Below are 18,393 nucleotides of genomic sequence, written 5' to 3'. Positions count from 1 at the left end.
TCAAGAGGTCATGTGAAAATGCTAAAGGCCTGATGGTAAAAAGGCAAGTAGCTAAAAAAGTCAAGGCCAATAGCATGTTGTTAGAGCATGTCTTTAAAAGGCATGGCTCAAAGGCAGAAATGATTCTACTGAATCTCAAAATGATATAGTCATTCTAAATCACCTACACATGCATCATCACAGACATTGGTCCATATGAACCTGAGACAACTTTCAACTGAACATTGAGAACAGTGAGGTATCGTCTACTTTGGGTACAGAGTGTAATTTAACAGTCTAGCAAGTTCAAGATTGAATTGTCAGTTCCCGAGGCCTATAATTCTGTGTCCTGACATCTGATACATAGATCAATGGAAACAAATGTGTAGACCTTTACTTCAGAACGTTTTAAGCTATGTGTAAGTAATTAAGCAGGCCAATCATATTATGATTATTCTATTCGAGAATATATGAGGATGTGGTGGTCGTCGATCTTGTTCGTCGTCAGGAATCTGGCTGGCCCCCTATATGTCTAAACCCCTATTTGCATTGGGGAAACTATGCTATTGTATGACTGTGTGCTGCCATCATTAAAGTTATGTAATAGTGGTAGAGAGTCTAAAGTAACTTTACAGAACTTCACCCACATGATGTGCACACTCAAGGGGAAGTAAGTTGGTTTTCTAGTCAATGCACTGTATGTATGGGTAAATGTATGGAGGGATACAACAAAGCAAGTTGAAATGTATATAATAACATGTTTACTATACATTCAAATATATACATATAATTGTAATAATTGGGATGTTGCTGTGAGGTGTGACCATTGTACAAACTAAAATGCATTTCAAAACGTTTCTCTGGTCTCTGCATCATGTCTAGAATCAAGACAGACAAACCCATGCACCAGGGAGGAGTCAAGACTTTCATTTTTAGAATTCCCATTCCAGCATGATCACTTCCGTTATTTTTCAGAATGCTCATTCATTGGTCCGGTGCTTCACCGCTTGTCACTGCACTTGTTAATTTGCGTGCCCATCCTAAAGTCATGGATTAGGCCGTTGTCTGTTTGTTCAACAAAATCGGATCAAACACAGCGCAGTTACGACAGTGAGTGGACTTTATTGAGGCATAGCAGGTACATCGTCATCATAGGTGAGAAATCTCTAATTTATAACTGCATCTTGTCACGTTTCTGTTTTTGTAATAACCAATATGGTCAATACATGTTTTTTTATTGCGTCGGTGGTTGGGTTATAGCCTGTGTAATTATATTTTAATAGCCTACAGCAATAGTAGCCTACCTTAATATCAATATAATGATATTTGTATTATAAGTAGGCCTATAATATTCATGGTTTATCAATTAAATATTTTTAAGGCGCATGTAGCCGATCGTATGAATTTAATTCCAGTATTCTGCCTGCCTTTCGCGTAATTTTTTAGAAATTGGGAGTTGACTCTTTATACTGACTCGGATCTTTTCGACTCGTTCAGTCAAATGAACGAATCTTTCGACTAATTTCGTTCATTTGAGTCAGTAGACCTCATGCCCAGAGCACGCAGGACCCCCTATCGGCGAACGATGAACTAAAAACTCGAAAGAATCATGATTCTCACCATAGGGGGTTTATCGGAGCTGTCATATGTGACAGAAAATTTGAAAACTGTGCTTCAAACAATGTACATTTGTGACTGCTAACCATATAAATACGATTATTTATTGATACATTTGAAACGAGGTCAAAATTGCTAGATTAAGAACGACTCTTGGCGGAATATAACGATTTGACAGCCGCGGGGGAGATTAGCCAATGTCCTTCTTCTTGAAAGTTTATGGCAGACTACACCTACTAGGTAATGTAACAAAAAATATTCCATGGAGGGGACGATACATCAAACAACCTTCCCACTCCTTCCGTCACAGTTCAAATCACATCCCTACCCAGCCTCAGGTGCCTGGGAGGACGGAGCATGCATCGACAATTCCTTGTAATGCCTCTGCAGAAAAATCCACGAGTCCCCCCCGCATCTGTTTCCTTCACCCTGCCTAACAGGACACTTCAGAAATTCGGGTGCAATGTTCACAAACCACAATTGCAGCATTTAGGCTCAGCAGGCATATAATACTCCTCCCGTCTACATACACTTGACACATGATCAAGTAATTTACGTTTGTGTACTGCAAGATTTTGCTCCAACAATTAGCTCAGTTGGTCAGGTGTGGTGCACACCTCTGGGCGGTATACTGTATTTTCCGATATACCAGTATTGATGCAAGGAGCGTTTTAAGTTATTACTTTACCTTCGATAACGGTATTTGCATGTTTGGTTTGTTAAATGTGATACGATATGTGTAACGTCGATTTCGTTTACTTCACTTCTTGAGTCATCTCTCTCCGCTCTCACTCTCCATGCCGCTTTCCACCCAGCCCCAGCCCCACCCCTGTCACGCAGGGAGCGCATGTGATGTTCCTCGACCACTACTAGACACTTGCGTTCAATCTACATGGTCAATGCAACACATGCATCAATGTTGATGAACAACGATGCTGTTTTCACTTTGATTCTTAATATAAATTCACTAGTGTTCTATAATGACACTATTAATTTGTGTTTCTTACACCTGCAAACAGGTAATTAGCAAATTGGGCCTAAATCCTGTTAGCAGCTAATGGTAATCGCTAGTTAGTTGGCTGGTTTGGCTGGCTAACGTTAGCTAGCTAGCTAATAAATGTACTGAGTCGGAGCAAATGTAGTTAGCTATACAGCCTGATAATACCAGTGATGGTATAGACCTACATCAGCATGTTGTTTGTGTAACAGTATTCTCCAAATCAAAAGAGTAATATGCGAAGCATGAATACGTTCACAACATGAAGTAGCTAAGAGAACAAATTAAATGTATCCAAAGATTATAGGGTCCCATAGGAAACACTTAACACTGGTTCCTACCTTGTCACAATAACTCATCCCTTGTATTTTCATTCGTTGTCATGTCAAACAACACTTATTCAAAGTGCCCACTATATATTCTAACTATATAGTTACAATAATCATAATCCACGATTCCATCAGTTAACGCAAGTGTTTTGCTCTAAATCTTAAATTAAATTTCAATTGCAACATTTGGTTAAAAATAAGGCCTAGATTGTTTGTCCATATCGTCTATGTGGCAGAAATGGATGTAAATGCTGAAAATAATTTTGGGCTGAAGTTGAATTGTATAAAACAATCAGAATGGAGAAAGACCCCTAGACCTTCTAGCCCGAAGTCCAGCGCGCTATTGACTGCCGCAAAAGCATGCTCGAGCGGCAGAGTCGATATCCGCGGTTATAAACCCAGGGTTGTTACAATATAAACTTTTTTTTCTAAAAACATAAAATACTGTAATATGACATTTTGACCATATCGCCCAGTCCTACCTGACTAACTGAGCTAATGTATTTGTTCAGTGATTGCCTAAATTCAACACACCTACATGGTATTCCAGGTCAGTTAACTCAAAAAACATGAAGTGGCTATCGTTCGAGAACTGCAGCAGCCACACAAACGATTCGCTCTTGAGTTCGAGTGTTGAGCAGAAGGCTGTGTGTGTTTTGGTTCTACAAAGCTGTGTCCAATAACATTCAATAATCAAATGATTCCATTTCTTCACAATGCAATAACTTGTCCGTTATTTTCCGTCTCTATGATGCCCGTAACATGATTTTTCTGCTGTGCACATGATGGACTGTTGGTTGTCGTCAGTGAAAAGAGTCGTTCAAAAAGAACGAATCGTTTGCGAACTTCACATCAATATTGTATTTGTGCAAGTCACTGTCCAGCTGGCAAGTGCTGCTGCTGACGTTGTCAATTTCAGTTTAGGTTAAAGCTATGCTGTCTTGACTTTCACAATCGCATTTTTCTCATGTTCTGCAAATACTTTTGACCTCCTATTACTGCTTCCCCATTCTATTTCTGACCTTTTAAACAGCAGCCTGGTATTGTAGGCTATATACATACTTATTTTCCACCATAATTTGCAAATAAATTCATAAAAAATTCTATAATGTGATTTTCTGGATTTTTTCCCCTCATTTTGTCTGTCATAGTTGTAGTGTACCTATGATGAAAAATAAAGGCCTCTCTCATCTTTTTAAATGGGAGAACTTGCACAATTGGTGGCTGACTAAATACTTTTTTGCCCCACTGTATGTCTTCTCCATGGTATCTCCACGATTCAGGAATTTAATCTCATAGAATTTTGGGAATGGGGTTAAAATAATTGCATTTGTTACTGATCTGTTGGTAAGATTTGTGGTAGATGAAGGAGAGTTTAGGCCACAAAGTACTGGGATAATTGTTATAGGAGTGCATGTTGTGCAAACAGCATTGGTTTGTTGCAACTTGCAATAAGAAAACAAAGTCAATTGATTAATACTCTTGCATAAAAGCCTACAAATATACATTGAAACATTGCTTCACCTTCACCATCTGGTGTGGACACTGTAACATGGTTGTGTGACAAGTGTGACTTCCTGTCTTTCCATGACATGACTCTGATGTTGTGACCTTTTGTAACATAGGCTTCTGGTAACCTGACTCGGGTCTATTTGGGGGTCAGAACACCTCCCATGACAGTGTGCTCTTCCGAAAACAAACATAAAACCAAACGTTTATTAATTAGTGTGTATAACCTCAGTGATTCTCACATCACATTGTATTATTGTATGACATTATTCATAAAGCAATTTTTGTTGTTGTATCAGGACCCTATCCACAAAGTGTCTCAGAGTGCTGATCTAGGATCAGGTCCCCATCTGTCCATATCATTTGATTCTTTATGATCTTAAAGGCAATACTGATCATAGATCAGCACTCCTACTTTGAAGACGCCTTGTGGATACGGGCCCAGGCCTCTGGAACTCTGCCCCTTTATTAATTTATGTTGGGTTTTATGCTGACCTCTGCAGATTAGGAAGCCAGTCAAGATCTCCACATTCACCTTCACTCGCATAGATCCTGGTCCTCCATAGCACACAGCAGAATGGGATCCAGACAGGGTGATATACCAGGTAATACATGATGAACATCCTCCTTCATTGATCACGTGTGATACACATCATCAAAGATGAAAGCAAATAGAATTGATGACTAGTAACATCACTTTGATTCCCAACACAATAAGATAGTCAATGTGATGGTGTGCTTCTTCATTTGACACACAAATGGTCCACTAGCGATCAAATAAATGAGGAAAGGTCATTAAATGTTGCTCTAATGTTTCTCTTGCCGTTGTCTCCAATTCCAGCACTGGAGTCTGGTGTATCGGGGGGATTCTTTGGGGGGTTCTCTTCCCCCATTGGTATGTCCAGACGAGCCTTTAGCTATGACGAGGCCCTGGACGCTCCCATGCACTCCCCTCCCCCTGACATGTGTGTCAACAACCCATGGAAGGACCCTCTCATCCCACAGAGGAAGTTCAAGAGGATTGTTGAGGTACAGAACCTAAATATCTCCTAGTTATCTATCCTGTTACTAAATACAGTATAGAAGTTTATAAGTTGTGTAATAGTACTTGTTGTGTAACGGCAACTGTAACGCTCAATGTCCAACCTGGCTGAGGTTATCACTGTAGAGTTTAATGAACCGTTGCTGGGAGAGTGACCACCCATAAAGCACCTAGTATTGTGTTCATATTAAACCCATTGGCCTGTTGTTATGTCAAGGAGGACGAGAGTGGCACTGGCAGTCAGTTTAACGTGGCAACAGCAGCAGCACCGGTCAAGCCCACTGTCCCTGTGGTCAAGGCCAAAGCCTCCTCTCTCATGAACACACTCATGATCAGTAAGTAGGAAAACAAACAAACTCACATTGTCAAATGTACAATGTATCTACACATCCAACATGCTAACACGGTGAGACACTTGACAACTTTACAATGTATCTACACATCCAACATCGTTACACAGTGAGACACTTGACAACTTTACAATGTGTCTAAACCTTTAACATCAAATCAAATCAAACTTTGTGTCACATGCGCCGAATACAACAAGTGTAGAGCTTACCGTGAAATGCTTACTTACAAGCCCCTAACCAACAGTCCAGTTCAAGAAGAGTTAAGAAAATATTTACCAAATAAACTAAAGTAAAAAATAATACAAATTATACAATAACATTAATGAGGCTATACTGTATACAGGGGGTACCGGTACTCAGTCAGTGTGCGAGGGTACAGGTTAGAGGTAATTTGTTCATGTAGGTAGGGGTGAAGTGACTGCATAGATAATAAACAGCGAGTTGCTGCTGCTACTCCGGTGGCCATTTGATTAATTGTTCAGCAGTCTTATGGCTTGGGGGTAGAAGCTGCTAAGGAGCCTTTTGGTCCTAGACTTGGCGCTCCGGTACTGCTTGCCGTGCGGTAACATGTTAACATAGTGAGATAACTGTCAACTTTGCAAAGTAACTAGACATCCAACATGCTAACACAGTAAAACATCCCATATTGTAGAAATATCAGAATAGATGGTATACAGTTGAAGTCGGAAGTTTTACATACACCTTAGCCAAAAACATTTAAACTCCGTTTTTCACAATTACTGACATTTAATCCTATTAAAAAATTCCCTGTCTTAGGTTTTAGCTAGGATCACCACTTTATTTTCAGATTGTGAAATGTCAGAATAATACTAGAGAGAATTATTTATTTCAGCTTTAATTTCTTTTATCACATGCCCAGTGGTTCAGAAGTTTACATACACTCAATAGGTATTTGGTAGCTTTTCCTTTAAATTGTTTAACTTGGATAAAACGTTTCGGGTAGCCTTCCACAAGCTTCCCACAATAAGTTGGGTGAATTTTGGCCCATTCCTCCTGACAGAGCTGGTGTAACTTAGTCAGGTTTGTAGGCCTTCTTAATCGCACATGCTTTTTCAGTTCTGCCCACAAATTGTCTATGGTATTAAGGTCAGGGCTTTGTGATGGCCACTCCAATACTTTGACTTTGTTGTCCTTAAGCCATTTTGCCACAACTTTGGAAGTATGCTTGGGGTCATTGTCCATTTGGAAGACCCATTTGTGACCAAGCTTTAACTTGCTGACTGATGTCTTGAGCTGTTGCCTCAATATATCCACATAGATTTCTTTCCTCATGATGCCATCTATTTTGTGAAGTACACCAGTCCCTCCTGCAGCAAAGCACCCCCAGAACATGATGCTGCGACCCCCGTGCTTCACGGTTGGGATGGTGTTCTTTGGCTTGCAAGCCTCTCCCTTTTTCCTCAAAAAATAATGGTGGTCATTATGGCCAAACAGTTCTATTTTTGTTTCCTCAGACCAGAGGACATTTCTCCAAAAAATACGATCTTTGTCCCCATCTGCATTTTCAAACCGTAGTCTGTCTTTTTAATGGCGCTTTTGGAGCAGTGGCTTCTTCCTTGCTGAGCGTCCTTTCAGGTTATGTCAATATAGGACTTGTTTTATTGTGGATATAGATACTTTTGTACCTGTTTCCTCCAGCATCTTCACAAGGTCTTTTGCTGTTGTTCTTGGATTGATTTGCACTTTTTCCATCAAAGTACGTTCATCTCTAGGAGAGAACGTGTCTCCTTCCTGAGCGGTATGAAGGCTGCTTGTTCCCATGGTGTTTATACTTGCGTGCTATTGTTTGTACAGATGACCGTGGTACCTTCAGGCACTTGAAAATTGCTCCCAAGGATGAACCAGACTTGTGGAGGTCTACAATTCATTTTGGCTGATTTCTTTTGATTTCAAGCAAATGATGTCAAGCAAAGAGACACTGAGTTTGAAGGTAGTCCTTGAAATATATCCACAGCTACACCTCCAATTGACTCAAATTATGAACATGTCAATTAGCCAATTGTCAATTATCAGAAGCTTCTAAAGCCATGACATCATTTTCTGGAGGTTTCCATACTGTTTAAAGGCACAGTCAACTTAGTGTATGTAAACTTCTGACCCACTGGAATTGTGATACAGCGAATTATAAGTAAAATAATCTGTCTGTAAACAATTGTTGGAAAAATGACTTGTGTCATGCACAAGGTAGATGTCCTAACCGACTTGCCAAAACTATAGTTTGTTGACAAGAAATGTGTGTGTAACGGTTTTCTAGGTGTGAAGGAGAGTCGGACCAAACTGCAGCGTGTAGATTGCGATCCATGTTTAATGAACAACACGAATAAACACAAACACTACAAAACGTAACGAAAACAGCCTATACTGGTGCAAACTAACATAGAGGACACTAAGGACAATCACCCACGACAAACTCAAAGAATATGGCTGCCTAAATATGGTTCCCAATCAGAGACAACGATAAACACCTGCCTCTTATTGAGAACCACTCCAGACAGCCATAGACTTTGCTAGATAACCCCACTAGCTACAATCCCAATACATACACACCAAAACCCCAAGATAAAACACACCACAATACAAAAACCCCATGCTACACCCTGGCCTGACCCAATACATGAAGATAAACACAAAATACTTAGACCAGGGCGTAACAGTGTGGAGAAGTTGAAAAATGTGTTTTAATGACTCCAACCTAAGTGTATGTAAACTTCCAACTTCAAATGTATATATTGCACTGTATAGATCAGTGATGGGCAACTTGCGAATAGTTTAATATAATAGAATACCCAAGGTCTCTCAATTAGAAAACACACAGTCACTCAATTAGCCCATGTCAGCTAAATTTTTTGAGATTGGTAAGTTAGTATATTGGCCAGCTTTTTAAACTTGTAGTAAGCATGGTCCATTGACTGACCGTAGCCGGGCCCATTGATCATAAATTTTCATATTAAACACTGCAAACATTTGCCTCCACCCTGTTGCAAAATGGGTATAATTTTCTTTCTGTAAAACTGAACATTCTTCTCTCCACCCCATGGCAAAATTCTTAGAATTGTATGAAATTAGTTATAAAATTACAAAATCTTCTCTCCACCTCATGGCAAAATGTGTAGAATAGCAGTAAATGAACTTTAAAACTTAAAATGTTTATCTTCACTGTCACGATGGGGGCCGCTAAAAATTTTTTGCTCGCAGGGGGGGGTGGGGGGGAGTTCAGTTTTTGTTGTTGTCCCCACCCCCATCAACGTTGCCCATCCCTGCTCTAGATGATAGGAATGACATAGAAAGATATATGGGATAGGATGGATGACATGATATCATTGCATTCAACATTGCTGCGCTAGACTAGTACACCACACTAGACTTGTATGTCCTACTGCTGACTGTGCTGACTGTGGTCCTTCAGAGCAGACCCAGGAGAGCCTCCAGAGGTTTGAGCTCCAGGCAGGGCTAACAGAAGCTGGCTACACCCCCCACAAGGGCCTCTCTGCAGAGGACACACGATTCCACCGCCTGGCTGAGGGGCAGATGCCTGTGAGTATGACAGGGACTGGAGGATTGACTGTTGGCACTGATACAAGAACAGCTTACCCTTGGAAAAAGCATATCCCTGTCCACTGGAGGGGTGGGTGTAATGCTAAACCCCTCATCAATGCATAAGTTAATATTAGTTCAGACTCATGCTATCTGACATACCATTTTGTATTCACTGATGACATTTGCATTTAAAGTTTAGCTAAAGGTGGTCTACGATATGCAAGTCAGGTACTAAGGCAAGAACATTATCAGAAGTTCTGTAAATGTATTTGAGCATTTGATCATAGCTGTTCTGCTATTGTTACTGTATGTTTCAATGCAGAACCAAGAAATGCTTGTGCGCGATTGAGAAAAACTGTAATGTTTGTAAATAGTTGGTGTAATTCCAGTCCTTTGATCAGTGCAGACTCATGCTATCTGAGTCATGCTACCTGACATACCATAGGTGGATGGGAGCAGGACATAGTGTTATATAAGAGCAATCAATCTTGAAGAACTAGAAACATGCTGTCTTCCTCTAGAGTGTGCTTGGATCTTTTTTGCTTTTTTTTTTAAAGACCAGTATAATATAAATCTTGAATGTAACCCTCATGTGTGTGTCTGCTTGCCTGTGCAGTTGTTGTCTCTGTGGTGCATGATTAGGCTTGGGCCAGGGGTCAATGAGACTGTCCAAAGGTGTTGCATACAAGTGTCAACAGTTTGGATTCCATAGACCCATTTCCAGGCTGCATCATCAAAGGGGCTTGCTTATGTTGAAGTGAATACGACAACATCCAATTTCAGATAAAGATGGTTATCGTCAACTACAACATTGCAGATGTCATCATGGAATTGATTACCTAGCAAACTAGCAAGTCAGCGAGGCAAGGTAAAATATCCCAAACAGCACCAGATAAAGCCAGAACAATAATATACTTGTTGAACATAGCTAGAGCCACCAGTCTGGTTTATTTTCATAGTCATCGCTTACACGCTATTCACTTTGATGCGAGGATGGGTGTGCAAAGCTCGAATGTGTCGTTTGCTTGTAAAGAAAAGATGTCTCTATAGAGCCAACCGATCGCATGGTATTCTTGAATATGCACATATAATATGTTACATATAAGCTTAGCTATGCATATATACAGTACGTACTGAACTTGTACACGTGTACATAAATAGAATACACTGCTCTAGAACATGACCTACCTCTTGCATGTAAATATCTGACTGGATAGAATCTCCAACAGTGGCCAAGGGTATATTGTCATGACTGCAAAGTGTCCCGATATCTTTTCCAACTGTCTATTATATGGTTTTAATGCCCATTCTAGAATGCCCTTCAAGCCAATCAGAAACAAGTATTCAACAATGCTTTGGTATAATTAAGAAATAAGGCCTGAGGGGATATGGTATGAGGCCAATATACTGTACTATGACTAAGGGCTGTTCTAATGCACAACGCCGTAGTATATTGGTCATATACCACACATGCCTGAGGTGCCATATTGTTATTATAAACCGGTTACCAATGTAATTAGAACAGTAAACAAGTCGTTTTGCATACCTGTGGTATATTTAAGCGATAAGGCACGAGGCGGTGTGGTATATGGCCAATATACCACGGCTAAGGGCTGTTATGCATGACGCAACACGGTGTGCCTGGATACCGCCCTTAGCCATGTATATTGGCCATATACCACAAACCCCCGAGGTGCCTTATTGCTATTATAAACTGGTTACCAACGTAATTAGAACAGTAAAAATAAATTATTTGTCCTTCCCTGTCAGCCAATCAGCATCCAGGAACCAAACTACCCAGTTTATATTGACATGTAAAGTCATCCAATCAATCTGTACAAAATACAAAAACATTCAAATACATTTTCCTAAAGTAGCAAGTAGAATTATAACCAACCCTGTTACATATATGAATTCCATCAATATCCACTCATGTTACACAGTCATTTTAGTACTATAATCATAATCTATATTCAGTTATTTTATAGGTAAATGGTATCCACATATATGGTGGACTCATTTTCATCAACACATATAATGGCTCGACAATAGCTTATATACATTGTCACCCACAATAAAGCAGGGCTATTTCCTTATGTGATGTATTTGTTTTTAGATCATCTGATTTGTTGCCAGGTTCTCGATTCGATTTCGATGGTCGATTTCGATGTTCTCGATTCGAGTTCTATGTTCTTTTGACACTTGTAGTAAACCATAGCTAATGCCGTATGTTCCACTGAGGTATAATAAGAATGAGTCGGTTCTAGAACGTATTTCTCTGTGCTTTGCATGTTGCCAGGCAACACACTTAAAATGACACCATCGCCCATATTTTCCTGAAACAGCCAATCAGAAAGCCTGTAACAAATGGGATTTTTTTTCCGGTTTGTAGCTAACTTAGCTAGCTACACATCATTGTACCTCCGTCTCCGTACTTTATTTGTCAATTAAACTTGAATACAAAATACGAATAATGGATAAAATGACAGAGTGGATCGTACTGGAAAGTCAAAGGAATCTTCTCATGAAAAGGTATTTCATTAAATGTATTGTTTCATTTTTCCTTGACAATATCCTGTATATCGAGGCCTAACGTTCGCTAAATTAACCTAACAGTAAAATAAACGGAGGCCTACCGTACGTTAGCAACAAAAAAAGCTGAAACGAAGATAATTTAACATACAGTATATATACAATGACTAATCATATAGCTGATTGGGTAATACTTATTAACTTCTGGGTAACGTTATACCGCTAACAGAAACGGGGACACTTTGTGCTAGCGAACTAACGTTAGCTAACAACTACTGTAGCTTGCTAGCTGACGTTGTTTGGTGAGGTCCGGGTTAAACAAACAGTTGATCAGGCCAGAGCCAGTTTTTGCCAGTCTGGCCCAAACGTGTTTTGACGAACCTTCGACTCCGTAGTACATCGATACAATATATACGACGTTGTTGTTGTTCGTTTCAACAGCGCATACAACCACATTTTCTCCTAATAGTCGAGTGATTTATTGCCACTTGAGAATTCTGAGTTGTAAAGAATGAATGGTATTGAAGATAATAAATCATTTTTTATTATAACTTTTTTTTTATTGCCACTGGTGACAAGTAACGTTAAAATAAAGTTACTTTTGCTGCACATGTATGTATACAAAACATTATGAACACCTTCTTCCTAATATTGAGTTTTTATAAGAACAGCCTGAATTCGTCGGGGCATGGACTCTACAAGGTGTATAAAGCATTTCACATTGATGTCAGCCCATGTTGACTACAATGCTTCCCACAGTTTTGGGTGGTGGACCATTCTTGATACAACACGGGAAACTTTTTTTAAGTGGATTTAACAGGTGACGTCAATAAGGGATCATTGGATTCACCTGGTTAGTCTGTTATGGAGTGTTCTTAATGTTTTGTATACTCAGCGTAGATGGTACATTTGATGTTTTCAGTATATCACAAACTGTTTCTCCGCATTGGTTTTTGATTTGGACAAGTTAAAGCTGTGTTTTGACATTTGGCTATTTATCAAAATGTCTTGTCAACAGGAAGCAGTGACAGCATAATTTTCAACTTAAGTTTTAGGATTATAAATGGATCTTTCCAATGGTATTGTACTTAATCATGTAAAACTGTGGAATGAGTCTGAAATTGTGCTGCAATTTATGTATTTTGATGATATACCAGAAATCACAATAGAGAGTGCCCTTCCTACTAAAAGGGTGTGCTCTATCAATGTCACATGGTCAAAGATTTACCCCCCCTCCTGGGTTTTTGACAGGTACATGGGTGTGACATAAACATGTGGTCCCTGACCAACCGGCTGGAGCCGTGGTCGACACCAGATTTGGATTCGACAGGCAGGGTTCCAAAAGGTTATGTTTCGGTCAGGTGCTGAAACCCTAGAGGAAACCCTTAGATAGAATGTTAGGAGCAGAGCAAACCAAGAGGGGACAGACAGTGCATCAGCCACATTGGAATGATGAGCAGTACAGTGAGCAGAACTTAAGAGCAAGGATTGCAACCTGGAGAACAGACTGAGATAGTACACACAGAGGTACGGAATATTCATCCCAATATTCCTCGACAGAATGGAGGATGAACATTGAGAATATTGTTCCAGAGATGGTAGTAACCAAAATCCAGAGACTCAAAATGGTAAGATTGGAGCTTTTTCACTAGCCTATAGCATAGGACTATGGACTATTAGCTGGGAAACTCTCTCTAGATTGCCTAATCTTCTGTGAATATTGCTACTAGAGGTCGACCGATTATTATTTTTCAACGCCAATACCGATTATTGGAGGACCAAAAAAGCAGATACCGATTAATCGGCCGATTTTTATTTTTATTTGTGATAATGACAATTACAACAATACTGAATGATCACTTATTTTAACTTAATATAATACATCAATAAAATCAATTTAGCCTCAACTAAATAATGAAACATGTTCAATTTGGTTTAAATAATGCAAAAACAAAGTGTTGGCGAAGAAAGTAAAAGTGCAATATGTGCTATGTAAGAAAGCTAATGTTTCAGTTCATTGCTCAGAACATGAGAACATATGAAAGCTAGTGGTTCCTTTTTTTTAACCTGAGTCTTCAATATTCCCAGGTAAGAAGTTTTAGGTCGTAGTTATTATAGGAATTATAGGACTATTTCCCTCTATACCATTTGTATTTCATTTGACTATTAGATGTTCTTATAGGCACTTTAGTATTGCCAGTGTAACGTTATAGCTTTCCTCGCTCCTCCCTGGGCTCGAACCAGCAACACAACGACAACAGCCACCATCGAAGCAGTGTTACCCATGCGGAGCAAGGGGAACAACTACTAGAAGGCTCAGAGCGAGCGACGTTTGAAACGCTATTAGCGCGCGTTAACTAGCTAGCCATTTCACTTCGGTTACACCAGCCTCATCTCAGGAGTTGATAGGCTTGAAGTCATAAACAGTTAAATGCTTGACGCACAACAAAGAGCTGCTGGCAAAACGCACGAAAGTGCTGTTTGAATTCATGTTTACGCGCCTGCTTATGCCTAACACCTCTCAGTCAGATACTTAGATACTTGTATGCTCAGTCAGATTATATGCAATGCAGGACATGCTAGATAATATCATCAACCATGTGTAGTTAACTAGTGTTTATGAGTGATTGTTTTTTATAAGATAAGTTTAATGCTAGCTAGCAACTTACCTTGGTTTACTGCATTCGCGTAAAAGGCAGTCTCCTTGTGGAGTGCAACGAGAGAGAGGCAGGTCGTTATTGCGTTGGACTAGTTAACTGTAAGGTTGCAAGATTGGATCCCCCGAGCTGTCATAATGAAAATCTGTCTTTCTGCCCCTGATCGAGGCAGTTAACCCACCGTTCCTAGGCCGTCATTGAAAGTAAGAATGTGTTCTTAATTGACTTGCCTAGTTAAATAAAAGGTATCCCCAAAAAATTGTTAAATCGGCGCCCAAAAATACCGATTTCCGATTGTTATGAAAACTTGAAATCGGCCCTAATTAATCGGCCATTCCGATTAATCGGTCGACCGCTACCTACCTGGCGAACCATATTGGCAGGGTTATCCTGCTATGGATAATATGGGTAATAGGGATGTTTGGTGACAGGTCTTGAGGGTGGTTTGATTTCTTTCTGGGTGGGAGCAGGACATGTGGTTTGCCTGTCTTGTTTGGCCTAGGAAGAACACTCCCTGGCTTGATGCGTTTAAGTTATACACATAATAAAAATACTTGATATGCAGTGAGCTTCTAATTTTGGACTGATGGGAATGGGATCCCTGCATAGAGAGGGGTATTAGAAGGCCATTTGTCTTTGTGCCGGTTGAGTGGACTTTGTAGCCTGTTGGCCCACCAGAGAATCTTCAATCCTTCTGTTCAGTGCCCCCTGAGTGGCTATCTCTCCCATTGACTGAGGTTAAGGGCGGTCAGCGGTTTCCAATAACCCTTAGTTTGACACAGAAACAAAAGGGGGGGGGGGGCAGGCCAAACTGGGCTTTGGTTTGTGTGTTTGTGGCAAGCCATCATTTGACTCGCCTCAATGTCACAATCTTGCTGTGTCTTCTTGTCATGTGTGTTGTCTGTAAATGTCTTGCAAAACACACACCTCTCTCTCCCTCATGGGCTGCAGACAGGGAGCTACTGAACAACATCTATAAGCTGCATCTTTCTTCCTCTTTGTCTCTGCAGAAGCTGAGAATGCCAAGTGGGGACTTCAAGGAGGACAGGCTTTCGACATCAGCTCAATCCACCCCTTGTGGCACCCCTTCCGGGACCCCCTCCGTTACCCCCAGCGTCAGTCCCCACGGATCACCGATACTCAACCGCAGGTATGTAGTAGCATAAAACTTCTCCACTGATACTCAACCCCAAGTATGTAGTAGAATAGAACTTCTCCACTGATACTCAACCCCAGGTATGTAGTAGATTAGAACTTCTCCACTGATACTCAACCCCAGGTATGTAGTAGAATAGAACTTCTCCACTTTTCTCAGAATAAGCAATAGATGCAAAGATGAATTTCAGATGGCACTTTTGTATACAACTCTTCCATGTCTCTAATATTGTTAATGTGTGTGGGGGCACAGGAGCTGGTTCAACAGCCTGAGTCCAGCACCGTTTCTCACCACACCGGAGCTCGGCAGTCCTAACTTCAGCCCAGAAATGGGAGGCAATGAGGGAGGAGGAGCAGGAGGGGAGAGGTGGAGCTTCTTTGGAACTTCTCGCCCAGTAGTACAGAAGTCCTCTACTGACCCTGGTTCAGAAACCAACACAGGTGAGAAATCAGTCCCTCAGGAGTCTCTATTATTATGACTGTTGGCTGAGCTGTCATTGTGGACTTTGTGTTCCCGAGAGAGAATGCTTTTAAGAATGACTTGGAATGTAATGGATGTTGCTGTTTTTGGTATATTGATTATATACCTTTTTGTTAGTTGAGTAACGTCCTTGTCTCCTCTGCTGTCCCTCAGGCTTCACTCTACAGTCGTACTTTGGCATGCCAAAGTCCAACACCATGGAAGGCATTAAGACCCAGGTCAACCTCATGGTGGATGACCCTGCCAAGTTCAACCCCCCGAAGATCGAGATCAGCGGCATCGAGGGTAAGAGACCCCCCCAGACTCGCCCACACAAACTCAAACCCCGGGACATGAACGTCCTGACGCCGTCAGGATTCTGATACCCCCAGGAACCCCTTCTCCTGAATTCTACCGACCCTCCTTGGTCCAATTAAAGCACCAAATGGAGTATTTCCAACCACCTCGCCTCGAGGGTCACTTCTTCCGTTTCTGGGTGCTTTGGCATATGGTGCCCGGTTGCCATTGTCGTCTACGATGTCATGAGATTGAAATGGTGGTTTTGATGTCTCATGAGTCACTGAACCAGTATCTGTGCTTGAGGAAACCGTAATGTCTCATGAGTCACTGAACCAGTATCTGTGCTTGAGGAAACCGTAATGTCTCATGAATCACTAAACCAGTACCTGTGCTTGAGGAAACCGTGAATATGACGAGATCTTCTCTGACGCTCAGGGTCCTTCAAGTCAAAGTCCCATTAACCGGCTCTTCAAATGTTATGTCAAAATACATTCGGTACTCACCACAATATGGCGTTTTGCAGAGCAACTATCGTCGTTACTGCCGTTACGCATGGCGTTTACCTCCTAAAAATGTATTTCGCGATACTGTACTGCTGCTGGATCAGCTGACCTATGCGTGGCAGTAATGAGTCATTGGATTTGGCGCATGCGCATTTGGTCAAAAACAAAATATTTTTTATTATTTTTTACCTTTTTTGAAAGTACATACTGTGTGTAACGGCAGTATGAAGATAGTTGCTCTGCGAAACGCCATATTGTGGTGAGTACCGACTGTATTTTGACATAACATTTGAAGAGCCGGTTAATGGGACTTTGACTTGAAGGATCCCGGGCGTCAGAGGAGATCTTGTCATATGGTCTCCTTAAGCCCAGGTACTGGTTCAATCAGTCCCCTGCTCTGACTGACAAAAACTGCCATGGTTCATTATATTGAACTCCCTCTCGCTAAAAGCATTGTACAGTCCCCAGCCAATTCAATTTCACTCAACTAGACTCCACCTCTGACAGTCTTATGTTTTTGTAGTTTGATAGTTTTGTATAGTTATTTTGGGGGGTGGGGCAGTGATGTGGTCTTACTGATGTTGTGCCTAAGCTTGCTTCTGACATCTGCCATATCAGTTGACTTTTTATTTGACAGTCTTAGTACTATTACTTAAGTTCGTTATTGGATGAGAGTGTGGCTACTGCTAACCTGGAATTTAAAAATAATAATAATATAAAATCCAGATATTATGTTATTGGTATTAAATGGTGTGTTATGATATTTCCATATACAAGTCCGTAATGCTTTAAGAATATATTGATATAAAGGCCTATACATTGAAGTAGTCATTTGAAATGTGTTTTTTATATTAACTATTATTTTAGAATCAATGCTGTTTTTGCAAGATGTTTATGAATTCCAATAGTTTGTTGCACAAGGGATAGCTTTTCCCACTGAATTCAGCTGTAAATAAACTCAACACAAACTAAATTACTCCCAATGTTTCTGGTCTGAATGTTATTACTCTTAAAGGTTAACGCTAAAGGGCTGTGAAGACCCCTCCCACACCATATAAAAGGACAGGGCAGGGCTTTGTTTATGAAACAGCTTCAGTCGATTTAAAGATGGACTTTTTGGGGGGAATGGGGTTGCTAAACTAGTGTATTTTATGTTGCATGGTTGTCTAACATCCCACAGTCTTAAAATCCTCCATTAGGGTCCGCTGTTAGGTTAAATATTTAAGTTGTGAAACTTTTGCTGATTTGACAGTTGCATCTCATGGACGCTAGATGGCACAAGGCTCCAGTGATTAATTACAACTGAGTCTTTCTGGATAAGTGTCTTAAGAGCTTTTCACACCTGGATTGTGGCACATTTGCCCACTTTATTATTTTCTAAATTCTTCAAGCTCTGTGAAATTGG

At 40.5% G+C, this 18,393-nt stretch overlaps 1 protein-coding gene across 1 annotated transcript; it reads left to right on the top strand.

Moving 5' to 3' along the window:
* Positions 1-936: 936 nt before the first annotated feature.
* LOC109882116 (putative monooxygenase p33MONOX) lies at positions 937-17,966 on the top strand. Its single transcript, XM_020474207.2, has 8 exons — positions 937-1,134; positions 4,935-5,036; positions 5,273-5,460; positions 5,691-5,808; positions 9,251-9,378; positions 15,581-15,720; positions 15,979-16,166; positions 16,360-17,966. Exons 2-8 carry the CDS (start codon positions 5,009-5,011, stop codon positions 16,566-16,568), a joined length of 999 nt encoding a protein of 332 aa, XP_020329796.1. The 5' UTR covers positions 937-1,134; positions 4,935-5,008; the 3' UTR covers positions 16,569-17,966.
* Positions 17,967-18,393: the final 427 nt, after the last annotated feature.

The sequence above is a fragment of the Oncorhynchus kisutch genome, linkage group LG15, assembly GCF_002021735.2.
Source record: "Oncorhynchus kisutch isolate 150728-3 linkage group LG15, Okis_V2, whole genome shotgun sequence".
NCBI lineage: Eukaryota > Metazoa > Chordata > Actinopteri > Salmoniformes > Salmonidae > Oncorhynchus > Oncorhynchus kisutch.
The sequence above is the reverse complement of the archived record's forward strand: the minus strand, read 5'-3'. Positions and strand labels throughout refer to the sequence as shown.